The sequence below is a fragment of the Macaca mulatta genome, chromosome 6 (assembly GCF_049350105.2).
Source record: "Macaca mulatta isolate MMU2019108-1 chromosome 6, T2T-MMU8v2.0, whole genome shotgun sequence".
In the NCBI taxonomy this organism is placed as follows: domain Eukaryota; kingdom Metazoa; phylum Chordata; class Mammalia; order Primates; family Cercopithecidae; genus Macaca; species Macaca mulatta.
In genome coordinates, this window is record NC_133411.1 from 137,377,003 (window position 1) to 137,403,242 (window position 26,240).

The following is a 26,240-nucleotide window of genomic DNA, read 5'->3' on the forward strand; positions in this document are numbered from 1 at the left end:
TGTTCTAATTCTGTGAAAAATGACATTCATACTTTGATAGCAATTGCACTGAATCTGAAGATTGTTTTGGGTAACATGATCATTTTAATAATATTAATTATTCTGATCTATAAGCATGGGATGTCTTTCCATTCGTTTGTGTCCTCTTCAATTTATTTCATAAGTGTTTTGCAGTTTTCCTTATGGAAGAATTCACCTCCTCAGTTAAATTTATTCTTAGGTATTTTGTCATTGTTTTTGCAGCTATGGTAAACAGAATTACCTTCTTGAGTTCTTTTTTTAAGCTATTTCATTATTGGTGTATAGAAATGCTACTGATTTTGTATGTTGATTTTTTTATTCTGAAAATTTACTGAATTTATCAGATCTAAGAGTTTTTGGTGCAATTTTTAGGATTTCTAAATATAAGATCATGTCATCTGCAAAGAGAGACTATTTGACTTCCTCTTTTCTAATTTGTATGCTTTTTCTTTCTCTTATCTGATTGCTCTGACTAGGACTTCTGTAGTCTGTTTAATATAAGTGGTGAACGTAGTCATCATTGTCTTATTCCAATTCTTGGAGGAAAGGCTTTCAGCTTTTCCCCATTCAGTATGGTGCTATTTGTGAGTGTGTCATACATGGCCTTTATAACGTTGAGGTTATGTTCCCTCTATGCAGTTTGTGGAGGGATTTTTCATGAAGGGATGATGGATTTTATCAAATGCTTTTTCTGCATCTATTGAGATGATAATACGGTTTTTGTCCTTCATTCTGTTGATGTCATGTATAATGTTTATGGATCTGCATATGTTGAACTATCCCTGCATCTCTGGTATAAATCTCATTTGATTGTGTTGTGTTATCTTTTTTGTGTGCTGTTGGATTCAGTTTGCTACTATTTTGTTGAGGATTTTTACATCATGTTCATCAGGAATATTGGCCTGTAGTTTTTTTTGGTCACTGTTGTGTCTTTGTCTGGTTTTGTAGAATACATTAAGGACAATACTCCCTTCTTAAAATTTTTTGGAAATAGTTTGAGGAGAATTGGAGTCAGTTCTTCTTTATAAGTTTGGTAGAATTTGGCAGTGAATCCATCCAATCCTGGGCTTTTCTTTGTTGGGAGATGTTTTAGTACTGATTCAGTCTCGTTGCTTATATTGGCTTGTTCCCGTTTTCAATTTCTTCCTGATTCAATCTTGGTAGGTTGTATGTGTCCACAGATTTATCTATTTCTTCTAGACTTTCCAGTTTGTTAGTATATAATTGATCATAATAGTCTTTAATAATCTTTTGCATTTCTGTGGTATCAGTTGTTACGTCTCCTTTTTCATTTCTAATTTTGTTTAGTCATCTTAACTAATTTTGTTAGTCATCTCTCCTTTTTATTGATTAGTCTAACTAGCAGTTTATTGATAATGTTTATCTTTTCAGGAAAACCAACTTCTCATTTTGTTGATCCTTTGTATTGTTTTTTCAGTCTCTGTTTTGCTTAGTTTTGCTCTGATCTTTATTTCTTTCCTTCCACTAATTTGGGGTTTGGATTGTTCTTGCTTTTCTAGTTCCTTGAGGTGCATCATTAATTGTTTTATTTAAAATCTTTGTACTTTTTCTGACCCAGGTACTTATTGCTACAAACTTCCCTCTTAGCATTACTTTTGTTGTGTAACATAGGTTTTGGTATGTTGTGTTTCCATTTTCATTTGTTTCAAGAAATTTTTTAAATTTCCTTATTCATTTCTTCATTGACCCATTGATTTCATTCTTCAATGGTCATTTACGAGCGTGTTGTTGAATTTCCATGTATTTGTAAATTTTTCAATGTTTTTCTTCTTATTGATTTCTTGTTTTATTCTATTGTGATCTGAGAAGATATGTGGTATGATTTTGACTTTTAAAACATGCATTGAGACTTGTTTTGTGGCCTAACATATGGTCTCTATCCTGGAGAATATTCCATGTGCTGGTATGAAAAATGTGTATTTTGGATCCATATGAACTTTTGGATTAGTTCTTCAATTTCTGCAAAAAAGCAAGCTTCAATTTTGACAGAGATTGTGTTGCATTTATAGATTGATTTGGAGAGTACTGCCATCTTAAGAGTATTAAGTCTTTCAATCTTAAGCATGGTGTATATTTCTATTTATTTAGATCATTCTTAATTTAACAAGGCTTTACAGTTTTCAGTGTACAAATCTATCACTTTCTCTGCTAAATTTATTCCTAATCCATTTATTTTTTTAATCCTATTATTAATAAAATCCTTTTCTTAATTTCATTTTCAGAATATTCACTGCCAGTATGAAAATAGCATTCATTTTTGTATATTGATCTTGTACAACTGCAACTTTGTTTAAATCATTCATTGGTTCTAACAGTTTTTAGAGAACACCATAGCCACTTTAGTGGATACCTTATTCACTTCAGTTGTTACCTTGTCCACTAAACATGTGTTATCTACAAATAGAGATAGTTTTACTTCTTTTTTTCCAGTCTGGTTACCTGTTATTTACCTAATTGCATAATTGCCTTGGCTAGAACGTGTAGTACAATGTTGAAAAGAAATGGTGAGAGTAGACATCCATCTTGTGCCCAATCTTAGGGAAAGCATTAATTCTTTCGCCATTAACTATGTTGTTAGTTGTAGTTTTTCATAGATGCCCTCTATCAAGTGGAGAAAGTTCCTTTCTATTCTTACTTTTTTCCTTTCTATTCTTAATTTTCTGTTCATCGTTATAATACAAAGGTATTGGGTTTTTTTCCAGATGTTTTTGGTTTTTTGCATATATTGAGGTGACCATGGCTTTTGTCTTTTACTTAAATAATATATTACATGACTTAATTTTCAGATGATGAACCAATCTGGCATTCCTGAGATAATTCTCAATTGATAATGATGTATAATAATTTTTTTTTTCTTTTGAGATGGAGTTTTGCTCTTGTTGCGCAGGCTGGAGTGCAATTGCATGATCTTGGCTCACCACAACCTCCGCTTCCTGGGTTCAAGCAATTCTCCTGCCTCAGCCTCCCAGGTAGCTTAGATTACAGCCATGCACCACCACGCCTGGCTAATTTTGTGTTTTTAGTAGAGACGAGGTTTCTTCATGTTGGTCAGGTTGGTCTCGAACTCTCAACCTCAGGTGATCCGCCCACCTTGGCCTCCCAAAGTGCTGGGATTACAGGCGTGAGCCACCACGCCCAGCCAAGGTACAATTCTTTTTATATGGGACTAAATTTGATAATTGACAATGATGTATAGTCTTTTCTATATGGGGCTGGATTTTTTTCTTGATTGTTCAGAGACTTTATATTGTTGGTATTTTTTAAAAAATGTATTTCATGAGTTAAATTCTCATTTTACTTGGGAGAGAGTCTACCAAGATGCGTATATCACCATTCTGGAAGCCTTGTCCTCCCATTCCATGTTCTTTTTAACTGAATTCAGGTTTTCTAATTTAATATGAACCACTAGCCATTGGGAGAGATCTTACTTATTACACTCTTATTATAACCAAGAAAGCTGACATACTAACTTTTCCAGACCAGCCACTTAACATAAAAACTTTTTCCTCTAATACAGAATTTGTTTGTGGGAAAGGGGGCAAACGTAATCCCCAGGATCTTCTTTTGATTTTTTTCCCATACAGACTAAGAGTATACATCAAGGTGGCAAGGATAGTTATGAAATTTTTGAATTATCGTTGTTTTACCTTCAGCTTCGATAAGCAAATGTTAGTTTTACCTATAGTACAATCACTGATCAAAGATATTTTTATAAAAAAGGGTTGAATCAGACTGAAATTTAAACACACTGAAAATTTAACTTACTGATGTTAATTAAATGGCCATAAAAGGGTATATCTCTCAAATAAATATTTTGTTTGAAATAAAAAGAAACAATAGTTAATGGAAATGATGTTATTCATTGTTTAAAACTCTCAACTTCTCTTCTTTAAAGAAATCAAATAAACAGATATTGATTGGGTATATAGTATTCATTCATGAACTCATTAAGTAATTGTTCATTAATAAGGCCTTTGATTTGCCACATACCAAATACCTAAATGTAAAACAAGGCACAATATGATCTATTCCATCAAAGAAGACTAACAACATGCTATCTCAATTCAATCACGAGAATCAGCAAAAGTTCCTGGCAGACATAGTAACTGATTGATAAAGGCCCCTAAAGAATGGGGTGGAACTTTGGCATGCAGGAAAGACAGGAGGGTGGAGTTCTTCCAGACAGTGGAAATACTATAGCTAAAGTGCGGAGGTAGCCAATTACAAGGCATGGATGAGAAATGGGCAGTTTCCCAAGACCTGAGGGCATTTACTTAGAAAACAATAAAACCAGAAAGTTAAGTGACAGGCCTAGAATGCCATTTTCCTTAATCTGTCCTTGCATTATAGGCAAAGAGGAGTGACCGAATCATTAAGCAGGCAAGGAGAGTGATCAGAACTTCACTTTAGGCAAAGATATCTACTAGGGTCAATAAAGATGATCAGGGCTGATAGGTCAGGGACAGTAGGGATGATGGCATGGTCTCAATTCCAGCTAATGAAGGTGGGACTGGGAAAGAAAAGAATACATGAAAAAATATCCTGAAAGTAAAAGCAAGAATAGGGGAAAACAGCAGTAACTTTCATTATTGAGCTAATATTAGTAAAATCAATAAATTAAAAAATATATTCTGGGAAAATTAACAGCTTCATGATCAACAATTTGAGTTACTAATATCTAAAAACTGTTGACTGTCTAGAGGTCTTTGCAAGGTGATTGGAATCTATGGGTATATATAGACAGTTGAAACCATCAACGTGGATAAAATCAGTTGAGATGAATAATATGAAATGAAGAGATCACACGAGAAGAAAAATGTTAAAGATAAGTCCTAAGGGGACATATTCATATGAAAGAAGAGAAGCAAGTGAAGATAAAGAAAAGTTAAAACAGCATCACCAGTATTACTGAAAAGCTATTACATTTTAAGGAAGTCAATAGCAGTAGGCAGCATAATAGGCACCCAATGATACCATATTTAGAACCTATCAGTATGTGAGCTTACATGACAAAGAGAATTATGGTTGTTAATCAGCTGATCTTGAGATGCAGAGATAATCCTAGATTATCTGGTCCTCTGTCCAATTTAATTACAAGAATCCTTATCAGTAGAACAAGGAAGTAGAGTGTCAGATTCAGAGACAGATTTGAAGATGCTACACTACTGGCTTTAAAGATAGAAGAGGTCACGAGCCAAAGAATGAGGGCAGCCTCTAGAAACTTGAAAAGGCAAAAAAAAAAAAAAAAAAACAAAACGGATTGTGCCCTAGACACTTCAAAAGGAATGAATCCTGCCAACACCTTGATTTGGGCTTGATTAGGCCATTCTGACTTCTGATCTCTAGAATTGTAAGACAATAAACCGGTTGTTTTAAGCCACAAAGTTTGTGGCAATGTGTTACAGCAGCAAAAGGAAACTAGTATGTTAAGAAAAAATATTTAAGAAGAAACAGAATAAGCAAGAACACCAAATGCAATGAGGGATTCTAGGGAATACAAGCAATTTTACAAAAGGATAAGAAATAAGTAGAAACTTGAGCTAACTGGTATACACTAAGCATTTGGGAAAATTTGCAGTGAAGAAAGGCAGCGAGAAATAGTATAGTGAAAAGTGACTAAAGAGATGAAAGAGTGGTTTTGTGGTTAATGTGTTTTAGGATGGCTTTGTAGGTAAAGAGGAAGAGTCAGGAAAGAGAAGAGATCCCTACTAGAAAATGAACTAACTAATGGCAAGAGTTAAAAGGAGTACAGAAAGGTGATGGAATTAATGTGCAGAGCTGGAACATTCTGCTCTGGAAAAATGTGAAGACACTTCATCAAAGACAGGGGAAATGGAAAATGAGTATGTAGTAATAGAACTGAGGTTGAGTAAGTTCATGTCAGATATCTTTTACTCTTCTCAAGAGAGTAAAATAGAGTACAGATGTTACCAAACTTTACTGTGTGTAAAAATCACATGGAAAGCTTATTAAACATGTAGATTTTGACTTCCCGTCAAAAAGCTTTAGTACTATCCTTTTTACCCAAACACACAGCACTGACAGATGACATATAACAAGAGAAAACAAAAAAAAGATGCAGCTGGTTTCAAAATAAAATATAAATATTTCTTTGGCCCACAAATACTATTGAAAAACAGTGAGCTAAGCTGAAACTACTTGGACTCCCTCTCCAGAAGCCATCAGTGGTGGTCAAGAGACTGGGATTATTCCTGATGACAACATGGTGAGATAAATTCTACAGCCAAAATAGTACAAGATAGTGAGAGAATGCAGAAGAGAAAGGGGCCAGGAAAGACTTCCCTGGGAAAGTGACAGTTAAATTGAAACAGATAAACAGGCCATGAAAATCAAATCGAATATTCTTCTCCAGGCAGAGGGAAGAGCACTCACAAAGGCAAGATGTATTAGTCCATTCTCACACTGCTAACAAAGACATACCCGAGACTGGGTAATTTATAAAGAAAAGAAGTTTAGTGAACTCACAGTTCCACATGGCTGGGGAGGCCTCACAATTATGGCAGAAGACAAAGGAGGAGCAAAGTCTCATCTTACATGGTAGCAGCCAAGAGAGCATGTGTAAGGGAATTCCCCTTTATTAAACCACCAGATCTCATAAGACTTATTGACTCTCAGAAGAACAGATTGAGAAAACCCACCACCATGATTCAATTACCTCCCACCAGGTCCCTCCCATGACACACGGGGATTATTGCAACTCAACATGAGATTTGGGTGGGGACACAGCCAAACCATATCACAAGGCAAGAGAGAGCATAATTTATTGAAGGAACTAAATAAATCTACCTGTGTCTGAATCAGAATAAGTGGAAAAAAGTTAGGCTAGAGAGGTGAACAGAATGATCAGGCAGGAACTTTAAACAGGAGATCCATGTAGGAAAGTGACATGACTAAACTTGTGATCTAGAAAGGTAGTTGCGCTGCAGTGTAGAGAAAGGATTGCAGTGGAACATGTAGGAGATAGGAGTCCTGAAGAAAAACTGTTTCAGAAATCTAGAAGAGAGACAATAGTGACAAAGGCAGGGAAGTGGATGAATTCAAAATATATTTAGGAAATATATTTAGACTCCATTTAAATGTCTTGGTGATAAAATGGGTGATTTGTACCCAGGTTTGTAACTTGAGAAAGGGAATGAATAATTGTGCCAATTACTGTCATGATGAAGATGAGAAATAATGATAAGATACAAGTGGGGTGGGTGTAGTGGGGCTGAAGACTCGGTCTGTGTATGTTGAGTTTGAGATAATTATGGGATGTTTAAAGTATATGTGTCTGGCATACAAACATAGGTAACTCAGAAGAGAGAGCTGCATTATAGTTTTGGGAGCCAACTGCTTATACATGATTGTTCCGCAGGGATGTTGTAGCAAGATAAAAAATGCAAAAGGTCCATCCAGTGACATTGATGAAATTAGTTTCACTTGACTGGTGAGAATGATCCCTAGATTAGAATGGGTTCGGGAGTAAATCAGAAGAAAGAACACAGAGAATGATTAGGGATAATTCCAAAGTTTGATGTGAACAAGAAGGAAGAGCGAGGGCAGTTACCCAAGGAGAAGATAGAAAGGGAAGGGTATTTTTTAGAATGATGGAAAACACCAAGGGTTGTGCAGAGGATAAAAGCCTGTGGTCTGTCACATTATATCATTATTTTTGCATTATTTCAGGATTTTACTATAGTACAATACATATTCTTTCTTGTCCCTCTTTTCTATTGTTATTAGTCTAAGGAAATACATTGAAAATAGTCTTTGTTAACATTAATGGGAACTAAGGGAACTTTTTAATTAAGAGTTTTTTGTTCACTTAGGCTGAATAATTGCATTTTTGAAAGGCTACTACTGCAGCAAAGTAATGAATGGTTCCCTTTTGGCCTGAAATCAATACTGCATCTTTCTAAACACTAATTTGCAGTAACTCAGGCATGAAGTAATAATGGTGGCAAGAGGCAGCTCCATCACAGTGATTTTTAACATTTAACAGTCTGAAAGCTCTCTCTATTTCAAAATACATAAAAGTTACTAGTAACATAGTCAAACAATATGAGTTTAAATATTTGGTATGCATTCCAAAGCAAATATTTCTTGGAAAGCATAGCCATTTGCCAGCAGTAGTTTTTCTTTCTCTCTTTTTCTTTTTCTTTTTTTCTCTCTCTGTCCCTCTCTCTTTTTTGCGGGGAGGTAATTTGCTCAAGTAGAAGTATTTTGTCACCCTTTGTTAGTCCAAATTTAAGACACATTAGGACAAACTTCAAACATAAAACACAGACCTTTAAGACAAGTGAGATCAAGTTATTTATGTTTTAAAATACTGAAGACTTAACATAATGACACTAAGCTTCTGCAGGGGAATATATTTTAACAATATATTGCGGCAAGCTGTGAAAATCACGTCCTCCAGAGTATTTCTTTCCTCCAATCTTCCTCACTTTTCACAATTGCCCTAAACATTTTAAATAAAGGGAAGTTAAATTGAAAGACTCCCTTAATGTTGGGCAAAATCTAAAAATTCAGCAACGCAAAAGTCAGGAAATTCCAAAGTTAAATTTACTATACTTATTTGAACTTGGCAAAGCTGCAAGAATTTAGAACTTGGAATGTAGTATTTAATAGGTAAAATTTAATATTTTCCCATTAAGTATCAGTACATGAAGGTATAATCATAAAATCCTGAGGATTTTAAAATGAATTTTGGCATAATGCAGTAAGAACATTATTTTAAGAAGTCTTGGTCTGTTATCATTACTCTAAGGATGCATCTAAAAATCATTTATTTTGTATCTTCTAAATAAATGGCACCAAATGAAAAAGAAATCCGTCCTACATTCCACCATAGAATTAGCATATAAATGAGCATGAGCCTCTGTGTTTTTCATGCTTATTACCATAAAAAGAAATAAACTCAATGAAAATGGTACCCTCATTCACTGAAACACATACATGTGCAATTTTTATAAAGAATGTTAATCTTCAAATTCATAGAGTTAAATTTTCTTACTATTGATTGATTTCCTTATTCTCTTGACAGGTTACATTCATATGTACCCTATCTAAATTTAAAAAGTAGCTGCACATATTGAACTACACAGACCTATCTGTATATATGCACAAAGTAGGTTGTGTACGTGCGAAGGCATGAGCAGAGAGAAGTCACTCCTAATGCTTTGTGTGTAAACCACATACTTTGATCTTCTCAGTGGGGTGATGGAATTGCATAAATCCAACAAGTCATTCGCTAGCATTCTCTGTGCAAAAACGATCAAAATAGCTGAACGGGGAGACTACCAATTCTGTGGCTGACCCTCATTAGGACCACACTCTAACTGTGCTCTAACAGCACAGACACATTCACATTACACATCTGGACAATTCTCAAGTTCACCCAAACACTTCAGAGGTCTTCACTGAGACTTCAAAAACCTTCATATTTGAAATTCCCTTTTCCTTAAGTTACTAAGAGCACCTGCTGTTTGATGATTTATGCAAAAGTTAAACTTCTGCCTGTAGACTTAGGATGGTAAGTCATGAAGCTGAAAGTGTTTTGAATAGTTTCATGTCAACTGAGAGAATATATGGTAATGGGTATCTGAAACTGCTAGAGTGCAAGCAGAAAGCAACTATCTCTCCCACAGTCATTTTGCATATTCTCTCTTGACCCTAGGAAATCTCATGCAATTCACACAGGTTTTCCCATCCCCTTCAGATAAACAAAATGTCCACTGAAATCTAACAGCCTAATCTTTCATTCAGTTAAAGCTTCCCTTCTTCCTAGGGTGAGCATCCCCCAGGCTCAGAAGCCCTCAGTAATGAAGGGGCATGGCTTCTTCTTTCTTCCATCTTTCCAGTCCTTTCTTTCTAGCTGGTAACTACTATGAGCACTTTCGAGGTTGCAGTAAGGAAGTGAGAGGACAGGTACCAGGAACAAAGATCTTTCTTGATTATGGAGCTATAATCTCCTGGACTTTTCCTTCCCAGTTTCCATTGCTGGTGCTTTCTCATCTCTTGCACCTCTAAATGTTGAAATGTTCTAGGGCTCAGCACTTGGACTTGTCTATCAAAATGCCTCCCCTGACTGACTTTATCTAGTCTCATGGCTTTAAAGACCAACTCTAAGTTGAAGACTTCCAAATTTATATTGCCAACCTTGCCCTTGCCCTTGAATTTGACTCATACATGCAATTACAAATATCTATCTAAATGTCTAACAGATGTCTCAAATTAACCCTGTAAAACTGAGCTCCTGAGATGGAGCAGGGACTCCTTGTAGGGGCCTGAGCTTCTGCCACCCCTGCCCCCCACCACTGCCCCACCAAGCACGGAAATAAAAGACAATCTTTAGTTCCTTCTAGAGAAAGTCCATGCACATAGCTAGTCCTGAGAAGTAAATGAGCCACTTAATAAGAAAGAACGTTATCGTAGCTTAAAACAATAACAAAGGAAGTTAGAAAAATAAGATTTTTGTTCTCTATAGAAACTAAATATAGTACCTTAGCATTATATCCCTGTGTTGTTTTTCAGAAACCCAGACCCCCACCAAAAGGATCTGCTGGCACACAGACCTCAGATCAAAGGGAACTGAGGACTGAACTCTGACCGCCATTGTTTGTTCTAAAGTTCTTCTTGAGGGACCTGGAGAAAGCCATACCCGCATGCCAGAGCTAACATTGTTTTCTGCTGATTTCAAAATTTTAAATAAAGCTGCTCTTTATTAACCAATCGCAAATTGGAAAATATTTGACTCTACCTATGGTTTTGTAGCCCCTGTTTCAAGATACCCAGCCTCTTTCAGTCAAACCAATGTATATGCTCCATGTATTGATTTATGACTTTGCCTGTAACTTCCGCTTCCCTGCCTTTAGAAATCCTTACCTAAAAGCCATTGGAGAGTTCAGGTCTGAAGCACGAGCTGCCTGATTCTCCCTGCTGGGCACCCTGCAATAAATGCCTCATTTCTTTTGCTGCAATCTTGATGCCAGTGTTTGGCTTAGCTGCACTGGGCAGGTGAACTCAAGTTTGGTTTGGTAAACATTCCTGATAACTTTCCCCTTCGCTATGTTCTCCCCACAGATGTTCTCCATCTCAGTTAATGGTAATTTCAACCTTCAGTTCTACAAGCTTTGAAATTACTCAATTCTTTTCCTCTCCTACCCCACAACTGATCTGTCAACAAATTCTGCTGGCTCAGCCTTCAAAATACATCTGGAATTCAACCACTTCTCATCACTTTTACCACAAAAACCCCTGGTCCAAGCTACCATCAACTCTCACTTAGATTATTGCAGGAGCCTCCCAAGTGGTTCCATGCTTCCCCACTTGTTCCCTTATTATCTTGTTACCATCCAGCAGCTGGAGTAAACCTTCCAAAATGAAGGTCAGAATATTCTACTTCTTAACTGAAAACCTCTAATGGCTCCCATCCTTGAGAATTCAAACTGAAGTCCAAAGTATGCACCATGGCTGGCAAAGCCCCTCCCCATGTGGCCCTGGACTACATCTCTAAAACCATCTCTTACTAAATAGTCTCCTCCTTAGTGCTCAGCTCCAGTCACACTGGCGGAGCTCCTAATGGCGTGCCCTAGACACTTCACGGGTACCTCTACCTCAGGGGCACTGTGCTTGCTGGCCCCCATTAGGAATTCAGCCCTGGCTTATCACTTTACTTCCTTCAGATCTTTGCTGAAATAAGGCTATGTCAGTGACTTTCCCTGGTTGCCTGTTTAAAATTCCACACCACATTAGCATTTTATAGGCTCTCATCCTGTTTTATTTTCTTTCTGACATAGTACAGACTTTAGTTGTTTACTGACTGTCTCTTGTCTCTATAATGTAGCCTTTTAAGAGCAAAGACTTTGATTTATTTTGTTCATTACTCTGTTCCCAGGGTCTAGAAGAGTGCCAGAACTCCATAAATATATTTTTGTATGAATGATTCTGGTATCAGTGCTGTCTGGGTGTGGCAGGTCCAAAGCTTCCCTGCCACTTTATTAATATTTTGAGAATCCTCCCAATCCTCAGGTCTCTCACCTCTCACAGATGATTCTAGGGATAACAACTCCTCTACCTGGCCACTCTCATCGACCCCAGGTTCCTGACAGCTCATCCTCATGCTGGGATCAGCCACCCTCCAGGTAGTGTCATGGACAGAGCTCCTCTCGGGACAATTCAACTCATCTCTTTTCTGTGAGGCCCTCACCTGGCAGATGGGAAAGTCACATGCCTGCTGCCTTTCAAACTCTGGAAACACAGAACAGCCTTTCCAGGTGTGAGTCAGGCTGTACTCCCTACTTTCTCCCTCTCCCACACTCTAGTTCATGGATGACACTTTTCAAAAAAGATCCCCAATACCATTCTCTTCAATCTCCTTAAGGATTCTCTTTTTACACAGCTTGGAGGTGAGCGATGGGCTACTAAAGGCAAAATAGTCTTCCCATTCCTTTCATCATTTCCGTTCTCCCTCCTCCCACTCCTACTGCCCACTGGCTATACAAATACTAAAGACAATGGTTTACAGTATAGTAGTATTCCTAAAAAAAAAATGCAAATGAAATTTTAATTATCTTCTTAAAGAGGAACAGATTTGAGAATATATTGTATTCATGAAATCCACACCATTTTTTAATTCCAGATAGAAATATTAATAACTAGCCACTACTAATAGTGTTCACATATACTAGCATAAAGGATCTATACACAATGCAACATTATACTTTATGGAACAAAACATCAAAATAACAATCTTCCATCTTGAAACTGCAAGGAAAATAAAGATATTGAAGAAATATTTTAAAATGTATAATCTAATATCACATTAATGCCAGGATACTACACTTCCTGTTTTGCTTTACTTGTTAATTATGAGAAATGTTTTTTCTATCATAGTAAATTAAGAAAAGCATTCCATGTGGGAGGAAAATTATGATAATTTGTGAAAGGTGATATGCTATGAGTTTATTAAGCTGAATTAATTTCTAAGCCTACAATTAAATTTTTACAGTATTGTTTCACTAAAGCATAAATGAGAACTTTTTTTCTTTTGCAAATTTCAAGTTTTCTATACAAAACATCTTCAAGGACTACAAATCTGTTGTACTTAGAATTCAACAAAACAAGAAAGCAACCTCTGAGACTTTTTTCACATATCATTTAAAGCACTTTTTAAAATTATTATATTTCCTTTCCTGTGTGTTACCTTCTAATATTTCGGTCATTTTTCTATTAGGTGTTAGCCATTTTCTTACCTATTCCTAGGTGTTTGCCTTTAATTTAGCCCTTTGCCTTCAATGTTACTTGCAAATATTTTCTCTTTGGCATTTTTCTTTAGATATTCTTTCTGATGTCTTTGCCAGTAGAAGTTTTTTCATTTTTCATTTTTTTTAAACTTTTATATAGTTGAATATATCAGTTATTTTCTTTTATAATTTCTGGATTTTGAACATAAAAGAATTCCCTTATGCTGTATTATTGTACATTTATTAGTCTATCTTTTTAAAATTTAAGTCTTTACTTTTTAGTTATATTTGGCTTACTTCATTATTATGTTTTACATTCACATCACAAACATAGCACTATGTTTAAAGCACTTCCTTTCTTGTTCACGTTCATGTCTAAAACAGAACCTATTTATGTCTAAGCCTATAGCAGTAGTTGCTTAAATGTTTTCTCTTGCAAAATCATATTGAAAAAATAAAATACAGGCCAGCGCGGTGGCTCACACTTGTAATCCCAGCACTTTGGGAGGCCAAGGTGAGTGGATCATTTGAGGTCAGGAGTTCAAGGCCAGCATGGCCAACATGGTGAAACCCCGTCTCTACTAAAATCACAAGAACTAGCTGGGTGTAGAGGCACAGGTCTATATTCCCAGCTACTCGGGAGGCTGAGGCAGGAAAATCGCTTGAGTCTGGGAGGTGGAGGTTGCAGTGAGCTGAGATCCCGCCACTGCACTCCAGGTCTAGGCGACAGAGTGAAACCCTGTCTCAAAAATAAATAAATAAAACAAAATACTGATTGCAATAGCACGAACTTCTCTTCAAGTGCCACACTGACTCATATCCTATGAAGTATACAGGTAGACAAACTCATAAATATAGAACAATCTGAAATGATTTTGATAATGTTGAGAGAATTTCATGTCTTCTGATTTTAGGAATGCCCAGGTTTTAACAGCAGTATAGACAATAGTAGAGAAGATTAGAAAGAGAAGTAATATAATGAAGAGTAGAAAAAATAGGAGGTGATAATTGGGAATAAGTAAGGTAGATATACAAAGTAAAACAGTAGAGCCAAATTTATTGTTATCTTAGCGGGTCATTCCTTTCCCTTTGGAACTTTCTGGCAAAAATAACAAGATCCTGAGTTCCTGCTTGACAACACTTACTTTGAGAATTACAATTGCTTTCTAATACAGCAGTCTCTCCTTCTCTAGGAGATATGTTCCATGACCCTCAATGGATGGCTGAAGCCATGCATGGTACTGAACCTGACTGCTGTCAATCAGGAACACATTTCTGTTCATGTCTTCTACCCCAAATTTAGTGCTTTTTCCATTTTTAAATAAGTGCTTAACATGTACTGTGGCCATAACTTTTGCAGTTGGAGGTACAACATCAAAACCAGCACAAATTTCTTCTTCCCTCTTTGCAATTACACAGATAAAAAAATCTGTTCTTACTGTAGAGCTTAGTAACTTTAGCATATGATTTTTTTGCCTCATTAAGTCAAGAGCTTTCATCTTTTCATTTAAAAGGGGGCACTTTACACTCTCTCTTTGGTATATCTGAATCATTACCATCACTACTCTAGCACTTTGGGGCATTATTAAGTAAAATAAGGGTCACTTGAATACAAGCACTAAGATACTGTGTCAGTGAATCTGATAACTGAGGTAGCTACTGAGTGACTCCTAGGCAAGGAGTGTCTGCAGCATGGACATGCTGGACAAATGGAAGATATATGTTTCCAGCACAAGATGTTATTACCTTACTGAGAATGGCATGCATTAAAACATATGGATTATTTCTGGAATTCGCCGTTAAGGTTTTTGGACTGTGGTTGACAGCAGGTATCTGAAACTGTAGAAAGTGAAACTGCAGATGAGGGGGACTACTGTAATAATAATGATAATCATAAATCTTACAATGATATGTCCCAAACTCCAATCATTTAAAAACTTCACCTCCATACCTATTGTGATACCCTGAATCACTTAAATTACATCCCTCTTAATATATTTCTACACATATACTCATTTAAAAAATTTAACATGAACTTTGGGCTAATCAAGAATATTTTCAGGAATAACATTCAAAAACACATAGTTTTGATACACTGGTTATATTTTTTCTTAAAATTTTTTCTTATAGCTTATTACTATTAAAATGAAACCTATTGGTCCATGGGCCACTTAAAATCAACTAGCCAGTCATTGAGAAAATAGTGGTAAAATTAAGTAAAATGGAGACCATTTGAAATACAGAGTAAGAATAGCGAAATCAAGAACAGGAATTGAAAAACTACAGCCCACTGCCTGTTTTTGTCAGTAAAGTTTTACTGGAACACAGTGTCACTCATTCATTGTATTGTCTATGGTTGATTTTGCACTACACTGGCAGAGTTGTCTATTTGTGACAAAGACAGTATGACCTGAAAAGTCTACAATATTTACTATCTGGCTCTTCAGAGAAAAGTTTGCGAGCCCTGATCTAGAAGGACTGCATTTAGTGTTTGGATCTAGAAAGACTGCATTTAGTGACTGGCTAGATGATTTTAGGTGGTCTGTGGACAAATAAATTTTATTTTAATAGTAATAAGTAAAAAAAAAAGTTTTAATAAAACTAGTATTTTATTTTGACCTGCATTTAGGGTGCTATATTAGTCTGTTTTCACACTGCTATAAAGAGCTGCCTGAGACTAGGTAATTTATAAAGAGGTTTAATTGACTCCTAGTTCTGCACTGCTGGGAAGACCTCAGGAAACTTACAACCATGGTGGAAGGAGAAGAGGCACATTTTATATGGCAGCAGGCGAGTAAGCCTGAGACTGAGCAAGAGCACGGGAAACTGCCTTATAAAGTCACCAGGTCTTGTGAGAACTCATTCACTATCATGAGAACAGCATGGAGGAAACCACCCCCAAGATCCAATCACCTTCCACCAAGTCCCTCCTTCAACATGTGGAGATTATGGGGATTAAAATTCATGATGAGATTTGGGTGGACACACAGTCAAACCATATCAGGTGCCTCAAAAAAAAGACGTTAGGGGTTTGCTCCAATTTAAAGAAATGACACTGGAAATCAGAGCATTTGGGTGAGGTTTACACAACAAACGTAGGTCAGGATCTTATCTGGGAAACCACTTTCTAAAAGAAGGCCTACTTCCTCTATCAGAGGATTGGAAAATAATGGTCAGCATGCAAGTTTGAAGTTAGACTGCAGTACTAAAAGATAAATCATTTTTACGACCCTCTCTTTTACAAACTTGTTATAACGTTCAAATACTTAATATTGATTTTGCAACATAAGAGGATTTTACCATAATCCTTAAAACAGTTAAGAACAACACAAAAAGCAATTTTCTTCCATGTAATAAGACATAATAGATTATTATAACACTCTATTACTAATGGGAAAAGCGAAGCTTTGGTTTATAGTCACATAGTCCCAGTAGCATTTCTGAGAATTTGGAAGATGAAACCTATAGCTGAAGAATATGTTTATGCTTCAGATTAGCACCAGCTATATGGCTAGTTAAATCAAGTCATGCAAATTTAATTTGATAGCATACAGCTGTTGGTTAATAATGCCCAAATTCTCCTCTGCCATTCACCAAAAGGCACAAACCTGCAACCCAACCCTTCATTTGTCCTATGTTAGCTGCTGCTAGACTGGGACGAAAATATACCGCAGATAGTTTTATAATTAAACTGGAAAATACACAGTAATATGTAAACTATGAAACCACAGCCCTCTAGGAAAACTAAAGCTTACATAAAAGCATAGAAACTCAATAACCAAATGACATTAAAAGAAACTGTCTCATACTATAACTAAGTTTGTTTATTTATATTGATTTTATGTCTTCTGAAATAAGGGCTCTTTTAAATAGCTGTCTTGTGGAAGCAGGTAAAACAACTACTGGCACATGGAGAAACCATTTACCTAACCTTGTGACCAATACAGCAGGTGACTAGAACTAAAATTCTCAGAATCCTTCATATTATTCTTAAAATATAATTATTTGTACTAAAATCAAGTAAAGGCAAAGTATGGATGAGAAACACTATATTAAAATAAGAAAAGTTTGCATTAAGATAAGGAGATTTAGTCTGGGACTAAGAAAGAAAGGCAATTCAAGATTATCACAGCTTTGTTTATTTACATCCTGCCATAATATACTCCCAAGGATGCATCTAAAAGAAATGACAGCCCATAACATTTTTCTACAGACCTTCATACATTTTTCAATGCCTGGCAGTGAATAAAGTGTGTGTGTATGTGTGTGTGTATATATATACACACACACACACATATATATACATATATATATATATATATATATATATGGGCAGTAAGTGACAGCACTGGCAAGAATTGCAGTCTTGGATCTAGGTATTACATTTCAAGTTTTGTTACAGTTTTATTTGACTATAGCAGAATTTCTTTAGAGTAGACTAATTTCTTTCAGGCATTGAGCCAAGGTAGTTTGTGAGATGGAGAAAGGTTCTCTCTCTCTCTCTCTCCTTCTCTCTCTTCCTCCTACCCTTCTTCCCTGTCCCTCTCCTTCTTTCTTCCTCATTTTGTCAACAGAATATAAAGATACATATGAATATTATAGAACTTGCATTTTATTTTGGCCTGAATTATTGTTTTTTCATTTCCACTGTGAAATGGCTGTTATATGTTAAGCAAAACAAAAATGTATTGAGAAATTATTTAGTAAGTGAAAGGGAGGTAACACTGCAGATACCTTTTTCCTCTAATGGCAAAGTTCAGCAAAATGTTCATCTGATCCTTTCATTCAGGGTAGAATAGGTTTTCCTATCATTAACACACATCTAATTTTATGTCTCTGAGAAAGATGTTTTGGAGGCTCTCAATTTTTCCAGTCATCTTTAGCAGACACTGAATTGCAAGAATCATGTGAATTACTTTACCATGCTTTTCTTTTTCATAATTTTTAAAAAAGAATTTAAACATACAATGGCAATGGGGAAACAACATTGGTTCTCAACATTTGGGATTTTTTTCCTGAATCCATCAAAGTGCAATTTCCTGACCACTGTCTTATGTTAAATAAATCAAGCCCTCTGGGTCTTAACTCTCCATTGCTATAATTTAGGTGGAACTGGAGCAGGGGAATAAAGACAGGTTGAGACCAGTCAGGAATTAATGGATACCCTAGTTCCACATTAGAAACTGTACTAAAAGTCGTCATTGAAATGACACATCAGAACTCTTCCACAATTAATGTTTGCTATCCTTGTCTTTAACAAAGACCCAAAGTGTCAAATGCTTTATACGTTATGCATAAAAACCTTAAGGAGAAAAGACCATTATTATCCCTATTGTAAAGATGCAGGCATTAATTTCCTTGAGATGACACAATTCTTATGGGGTGCAGCAGGAGCACAGATGGACATTTGGGTCCCAAATCTCAGATTGCTGGCCACTATGTTCTCTTCCCTCCCCAAATTTATTTCCTGAATTTTACTGAAAACTTAAATTGCAATTTTTCTCTATAATTTTCCTCTTGTTACTGGGATAAACATGTTTGAAAATACAATTGATTTTTAAAAAGTTAAAATGTCATCTGAATATTTCAAACTTTGCTCCAGATTCACAATCCAAATCAAAGCCAGTCTTCACATGCCAAAGATTACCTTTTGCTGAATAATTTTCTTTAGGAATATGTATTTTTTCACAGATTTCTTGTTCATGACAATGATGTTACCCACTGTGCCTCAAATAAAGATCTCTTTCTGGTCTAGACTTTTATAGAAACCTATGCGTGCCACTTTCCATGTAAACCACTTTGTTTAGGTTGAAATTAAAGGAGTGATGTCACTTCAGTAATTCCCCATGAAATATTGCTGTTAGTTAACTAATACTTTAAGGTGCTGTCCAAGTTGCTTAACACATGTGTTTTACTAGTGCACGCCATTTGTGGGAAGAAACTGAAATAGTTTAGATTGGCAACTTCTGATAAATATGTTAGGAGCTGCTAAGTGCTCATTTTGCCTCGTATGTCAGCTCTGAGCTGCTGTTTGGCTGCCCCTCTGGAGTTCCTATCACTCTTCCCTGCTGGTCTCACTTTCTTGGATGCGACGTTTCCATTTGTGAAACACAGCATGGGCTTCTAAAAGTCAGACTAAAAATATCACTGCTAGTATGCCCTTTCCAAATAGTTTATAAAAGCATAAATACTTCAAATTTCCATTTCATATTTTAACTCTTAATATATATTCTCCAAATGACTCTGCACTAAATTTCCAAACTACTCTATGCTCTGCCTCCCAACATAAATGTATCATAAAAAGCGATTCCTTAGTGCAAAGAACTTTCATCGGATTACAAGTAATTGTCTATTTACATGAAGAGAGGAAAACGGTAACCCTGAGTGGTGTCATTTCTGCTTAGCACAAGTAAGAAAAAGTCAAAAAAGGCTTTGATTCTTAAACCCAGTAGCTCCAGTTAAAAAACAAAACAACAACAACAACAAAAAAAACAACTATGGAAACGTTAGCAGTATCTTTGTTCTGGTCATCCAACACCTTTATTTGCTGAATAGCACTGGCTAGGAGCAAAAGCTCTGGAGTCAACCTAGCACACTGGAATCCTGGCCCTGCTGTTTCACATCCATATAATCCTAAGAAAGTTACTTGGCCTTTTTGTGCCTCAGTTTTTTCATCTCTAAGGTGAGTTAATAATAGTAACTAACCTCACAGCTCTGTGGTGAAGATTTAATAAGATAACCCATGTAAAGTAGTTTAAATATTGTCTAGACTGTAGTAAATGTTCAATTAATACAGCTTTTATTAATTTTATTTTGGTACATATATCCTGCTGGCAGAGTCAGGCAAAAAAAAAATTGTTCAGATATTATATAAGTGAGGAATAAATTATTTGTGATGGGGGCAGAAAGCAGGTCTGAGTGTAGCCACCCTAACTTTCTTATTCAAGAGACAGGGAATACGTATGTTTTAACTACAGTGTTATAAATTAAGCTAAGATGATTTTCATGGTATATAAATGTATGACCCAAAAAGTCTTATCTGTTTCCAGTGTTAGCAATCCCCTTGCTTCACTCTCCATTTTAATGTGTAGTTTTCCCCTTGAGAATGTTAATGGATTTATTTTTTATTTATTTTAAAATTAATATACTTTACGTAATATGAATAAGAGCAAGTACTTTTCAGTTTAGTACAGAAAGTTTATTTTCCATGGTTTATCTAAGCAGAGTTGGAAGAGCAGCAGAGGAGACTGTGCCAACAACTTTTATGAGTTTCATGAGCATAAATAAATATATATGTTGTCACAAATCTCAAACAACAAAATGCTGTGTTAATGGAACAAAGCTGAAAACTCTTCAAAATAAATTGCAAACAACCCTCTGCCACATAAAGAGCCATTGAAGGGAAACTTTCCAATACAATGATGCTCTTTTTCTGCCTCCCATGTAAGCCAGGAAAGAATAACTAGCTCAAGGAATGTTAACGAAGGTATAGTCTGGAAGGGGGGATCACGCAAGGACATCTGGCTCCTGCTTGTGCTTTATCCACATGGACTGAAATTCAAACGAAAATAATTTATTGTACAAAAGGAAAACGCTGAGCCGTCTTCTAATGTACCATTTCATATTATACTGATGTGTTCTCCTTCCCTTCATCTAAATTAAATGGATATTTAAATTAATGGATATTTGAACAGAGGAAGTTAACTGAAACAACCTTCTCTTTGCATGTGAAGAAATGGTTTATTCCACCAAAGAATCATTTTACCCGCTGTAATACAGAATTAGGAAATTAGATTTGGGAACCAAACTGGCACAGCAGAAAGAAACATGGCTGCAGGGAGCATCATGAGAGGTGTTTTTGAGATTCGGGACCCTAATTGAGCAAAGGGGGAAAATAACTGATTCTCCTTAAAGCACACACACACACACACACACACAAACACACCACATACACACATACACACACAGAGAGAGAGGAAAAGGGAGAAGTGTGTATTTCCTTCTGCTTTGAGTTCAGATTTACAGCTTACTAGTTGTCTATATCTGAATATGGGGGGAAAAAAAGAGTCGCAGGAGAATGAAACAACATAAGCCTCCATGATAGATAATGACAGATATGTTTCAAACATTAAGTCAGGAGATGAATGCTGCCCCCAGTATTATGACATTTTTAATAAAAACTATATATACTCAAACTTAACTTTTTTGGCAGAACAAGCCTTTCAGAATAAGATTTCTGTTAAGAAGACATCCCAGTGAATGAGCAGAAAACATTTCTTTCTTTCAGCTAAAAAGCAAAGGTCCCCGACCTCAGAAGCATTACCTGCAGGTGACCAAAGAGGAACCATGACACAGAAGATCTAAACATTTCAAACTGCATTTAAATGTTTATGTGCTCTTGGTCTTTCAATGGCAACCAAAGCAAAAGTAAATTACTAACAAAATGAAAAATGGTAAGATGAAGCAAAAATTCCTTTGGGGAAGACCAGTAGCTTCTTTCCAAATTCAGTTTTAACTCTGGGCCCAAATTTTACCTGGCATTTGGACTTTCAGCCCAAGTCAAATAAATTAACTTATTATATATCCTACTCCCAATTAAAACATATATTTGGAGCCAACTAAACTGTTCTAGGCTCTGGGATACAGCACTAAAGACAGAGGCTCTGCCCTCAAGGATCTTATTCAAGGGTTGGAGTGAGATAGTTAACAAACACACACACACAATATCAATAACATAATGTTTAATGATTAATAAGCTAATTGCAGTTTCTTGTTAAGGATATCACCATTTTCCTAATCACTCAGATCCAAAATACTGAACTTACTTTTCGTATTTCTGAACAGACCTAGTAACTTAAAGACCAAAAAAGGTTTTTTAAGATAATTTCATTGCTGTGTGAACAGAAGTATGAAACATGCTACAGTAAAAACAGGAAGAACATCATCTTAAATCTGCCAATAGTACTATGTTTTATATTCGTACTGTAATTCACATAATAAATTAAAATATTTTACCTTTGATAGCTGATCAAAAGTAATTGTAATAGTTACATTTTTATTTAAAGCAAACATTACATTTATGGCAAGATTTTTACAGATACTACATTATCCATAAAACTGACTACAATTCAAAACCCGCCACTAAGTGTGGCAACTGTTTACAGTTTTTCCTGATGTATTATACTACTGATTACATTAAATAGTTTTATATAAGCAAATACCACTTGTTTTATATAAAGAAACAGTATTACCCAAAGAAAATTGAAAATAGCCATTTTTAAGAGATATTTAAATAAATATGACTTATACACAAGTCAGGCCTTCATAAAACCTTTATATTTCAAATTCTAATCACTACTTCTTCCAATTCTGCTATTCCCCACCAATCCCAAATATTAAATCACATAATTATTTCTGGGCAATGGTTAAATGGATTTGGCTGCCTGGGCAGGAAGTAAAAAGGCACGACTGGATTCAGGGCTTTGGGTGGTGCCTACATGCTATCAATGTCCCTCTTTCCTAAAGAACATAGGCAAGTGGTGAATAAAGACTTGCACTGTCTTTCTCCCATGTCTGGCTTGGCTCTGTATGTTGCTTTGATGAAATGTAACATAGAAAAGCCTCATTCCATTTTTAACTAAGAAGAAATACATGGTTTGATGTGCACTAGAAATGTCACAACTACTATAATCAGTCAGTGGCTGTGCCTTCTCATCTATAATCAAACTTTGTTTCCAAGTACATCTAGTTTAGATATTAGTCTAGAAGTAAAAAGTGAAAGGGAGTGAGAAAATTTTAAGCAACACAATCAAGTCATAAAAAGCCAGGAGAAAAAAATACAAAAAGTGGCCAGGAAAAAGTGGCATAACCCAGAATTTCTGCAGATTCCTGAGTTTTTGGTCTAATGTTTGTGCTTCTTCAGGTAATTCAGATATTTTTTCACGTCTTCCAAATGTTACTTTCACCTTTCCCACTACAGGCTGACTTTGACTATCAACAGTGTATTTAAGTGGTATAAGATACTTGGGCATTCCTGTAAACAATTTCACAGAGAATTTATTTGGTCCTTAAAATAATCAACTACTTTTTTAAAACTTTCTTCTTAGAGGGAGCATGAAATTAATCTGTAATTATGTAAAATGTATATAACTATAACAATTAATTTGGAGCTTAGTATACATGAACCAGGGCAAATGAAAAAAAAAAAAAGCATAGGATAATACACGTCCCAAGGATTTATAAGATTACGGTTTCTGGCGTTGAAACAATGGCATATGTACCCACATTCTACCTCCTGTGAAATAATATAGTTCATATTACTGTTTATCTTCCACAATTAAACTTTAGATTTTGCCTCTTCCCATTTTCTTTTTTACAAAGATGAATGCAGCTGTTTACAACCAATCAACAAACAGTAACTCAAACTACTTTTAGAAAGAGGAAGAGCAAAAGACTTAATTTGAGTTGACGATAATGCTTTTCACAAAAAAATGAGAACAGTTACACACTATTGCCTTTAGAAAACCACCTTAGATGAAATAAATTTATTTAAGTAACGTAACTGAAAAGATAAACATTATATCAAAACTACTAGAATCATCAAAACTATTCTAAATATCCATGATCATTGAAGCTACATGCACTTAGAAACTTACTGAATTTGATAAAAATGATACAGGTTTTGATCACAGATATAGATAACAAGTAAATTTATTCTATTTAAGGACTGATAATGTAACTTACATTTCAATATTATAATCCATATTTAATATTGCAGAAAAGTATTAGGTTTTTTGATATCTTTATTTGAGCAAGTTATTCTTTATTAAGATATTTGTGGTGGTAATTCCCAAACCATTCCTGAATCAATAATCCATTTTAAAAAATTTGGTGGCCAAACAATATTCAGTATACCAATTAGAATATTTCATTTTATAATATATGACATGGTGCCAACTACTAACACATCATTTACACATGATACTGTATTTCACTTGGACTTCTTATCTCTATCTCAATTTTCGTTTTTGAAATAACTTCATAAGTGAAATGGAAAACTACTTCATTAAGGAGAAACATAAATGGTTGGATTACTCCCATTCTCACTGCAACACAACTGAGATAACAAAGGAGATGCAAATGCTCATCGACTCTTTTCAAATCAAACCCACTAAGGCTGTAATACACAAATACAAAACTACTCTAGGGTTAAACCTATGCTTTCATAGTAGATCAAGAATTTTAACTGTGACCAATAGTCTTCAAAATTTCAAATGAAGTCATGTTTTTCTTGCATTAAAGTCAACAATTAGGCATGTTTCCCAAAGTAGAGAGACTCACCTTCACATTTCTGAGTAGTTTCACTCTGCTTGTGACCAGCAGGGCATCTGCATTCAAAAGAGCCCACTGTATTGATACAGTTTCCTCCTTGGCATATCCCTGGGATAGCCTGGCATTCATCAACATCTGCAAGAAGAAAACAATTTAAACACAGATGACACTGGTTTTGAGAATATCTATACTTTTTTTTTTTTACTATAAAAACTTATATAAACTTCCTTCTAAGAAACTCAGTTTTTCTCAAGAGAGTGGGGTTAGAGAAGTAAAATACCTTTGTATGCATATGTTTTAATTCATGTAAATGGTATCAAGTTATATATCTTAGTTTGTTTCTTAATTTTCCTTTTAAAATTTTGTTTTTAAGATCCATCCATACTGTTATATGGACAATCTGTTCCTTCAGGTGACTGCAGAACACTTCTTAATATGTTTCCTCTCCTGATCATGGGCACTTAGTTTAACTTCTCAAAACCTCAGTGAATGGTACAGTGAATGTCTCCACTACATTTTTTTGTGGAGCTGAATGACTATGGACCTTGAGGACTCAAGGAGACTCTTTACCATTTTGCTGCAGAGCCAGAGCAGAATTACTAGATCATAGGGTATACATGTAACTAATACGAATAGTGTTCAGTGGTCCTTCAGAATGCCTGCAGGAGTCTTCACACCACTAGCAGTCTATACAACTCTACTGTTCGTGAAGACACCTGTATTTCTTCTTTCCTGCCAATACATGATATTTTCTTTTTTTTTTTTTAGACTGAGTTTTGCTCTTATTGCCCAGACTGGAGTGCAGTGGCACGATCTCGACTCACTGCTACCTCCACCTCCGCAGCCTTCCTGAGTCGCTGGGAATACAGGCATGCACCATCATGCCTGGCTAATTTTGTGTTTTTAGTAGAGACAGGGTTTCTCCATGTTGATCAGGCTGGTCTCGAACTCCCGACCTCAGATGATCTGCCCACCTTGGCCTCCCAAAATGCTGGGATTACAGGCGTGAGCCACCATGCCCGGTCTCCAATATCCTAATTTTCTTTGGCCTAATATTGTACAGGAATATTATTACTTTACTTTTCATTTCTCTAATTACTAGCTCCTATGCTTATTAGCTGTTTCATTTCCTCGTGTGAAAGTTGTCTATTTATATTCCTTGAACACTCTTATATTGGAATTGTTGTCCTCTTACTCTAAATTTAAAATTTCAGTTTTAGACATTGAAATTATCATCCTATCCTTTAAACTGCCTATTAATTTCATCCACGTAGGAACAAAAATCCTTAGTATTGACATAATAAAATTCATGAAGCGTTAATAAAGAATTTTCAGACTTTAAATGTAAAAGGAAGTTCTTCAGGCAAAATAAAAGTGAGATTAAAATTCTAACTTACACACAAAAAATGAAAAGCAGTAGAAATGGTAATGTGTTGATAAAGTATATTTTCTAATTTTTTAATTAACCTTAACAGAATTGATTTTTCCAAGCAACAACAACAATAATGAATTCTGGATGTCATAACACATGGAAGTAAAAAACATAACAATAACACGAAAAATTGAAGAGATAAATGGTACTATTGTAAAGTTATTACATTATAAGTGAAGTGGCAT

General features: G+C 35.5%; 1 protein-coding gene across 1 annotated transcript in view; it reads right to left on the minus strand.

Moving 5' to 3' along the window:
* The window catches only part of FBN2 (fibrillin 2), a 269,025-nt gene that overhangs the window by 152,169 nt on the left and 90,616 nt on the right, over positions 1-26,240 (minus strand). The window contains exon 7 of the mRNA XM_015140689.3: positions 24,633-24,758. Within this exon, the coding sequence (XP_014996175.2) occupies positions 24,633-24,758 (126 nt within the window). The remainder of the gene's footprint in view (positions 1-24,632; positions 24,759-26,240) is intronic.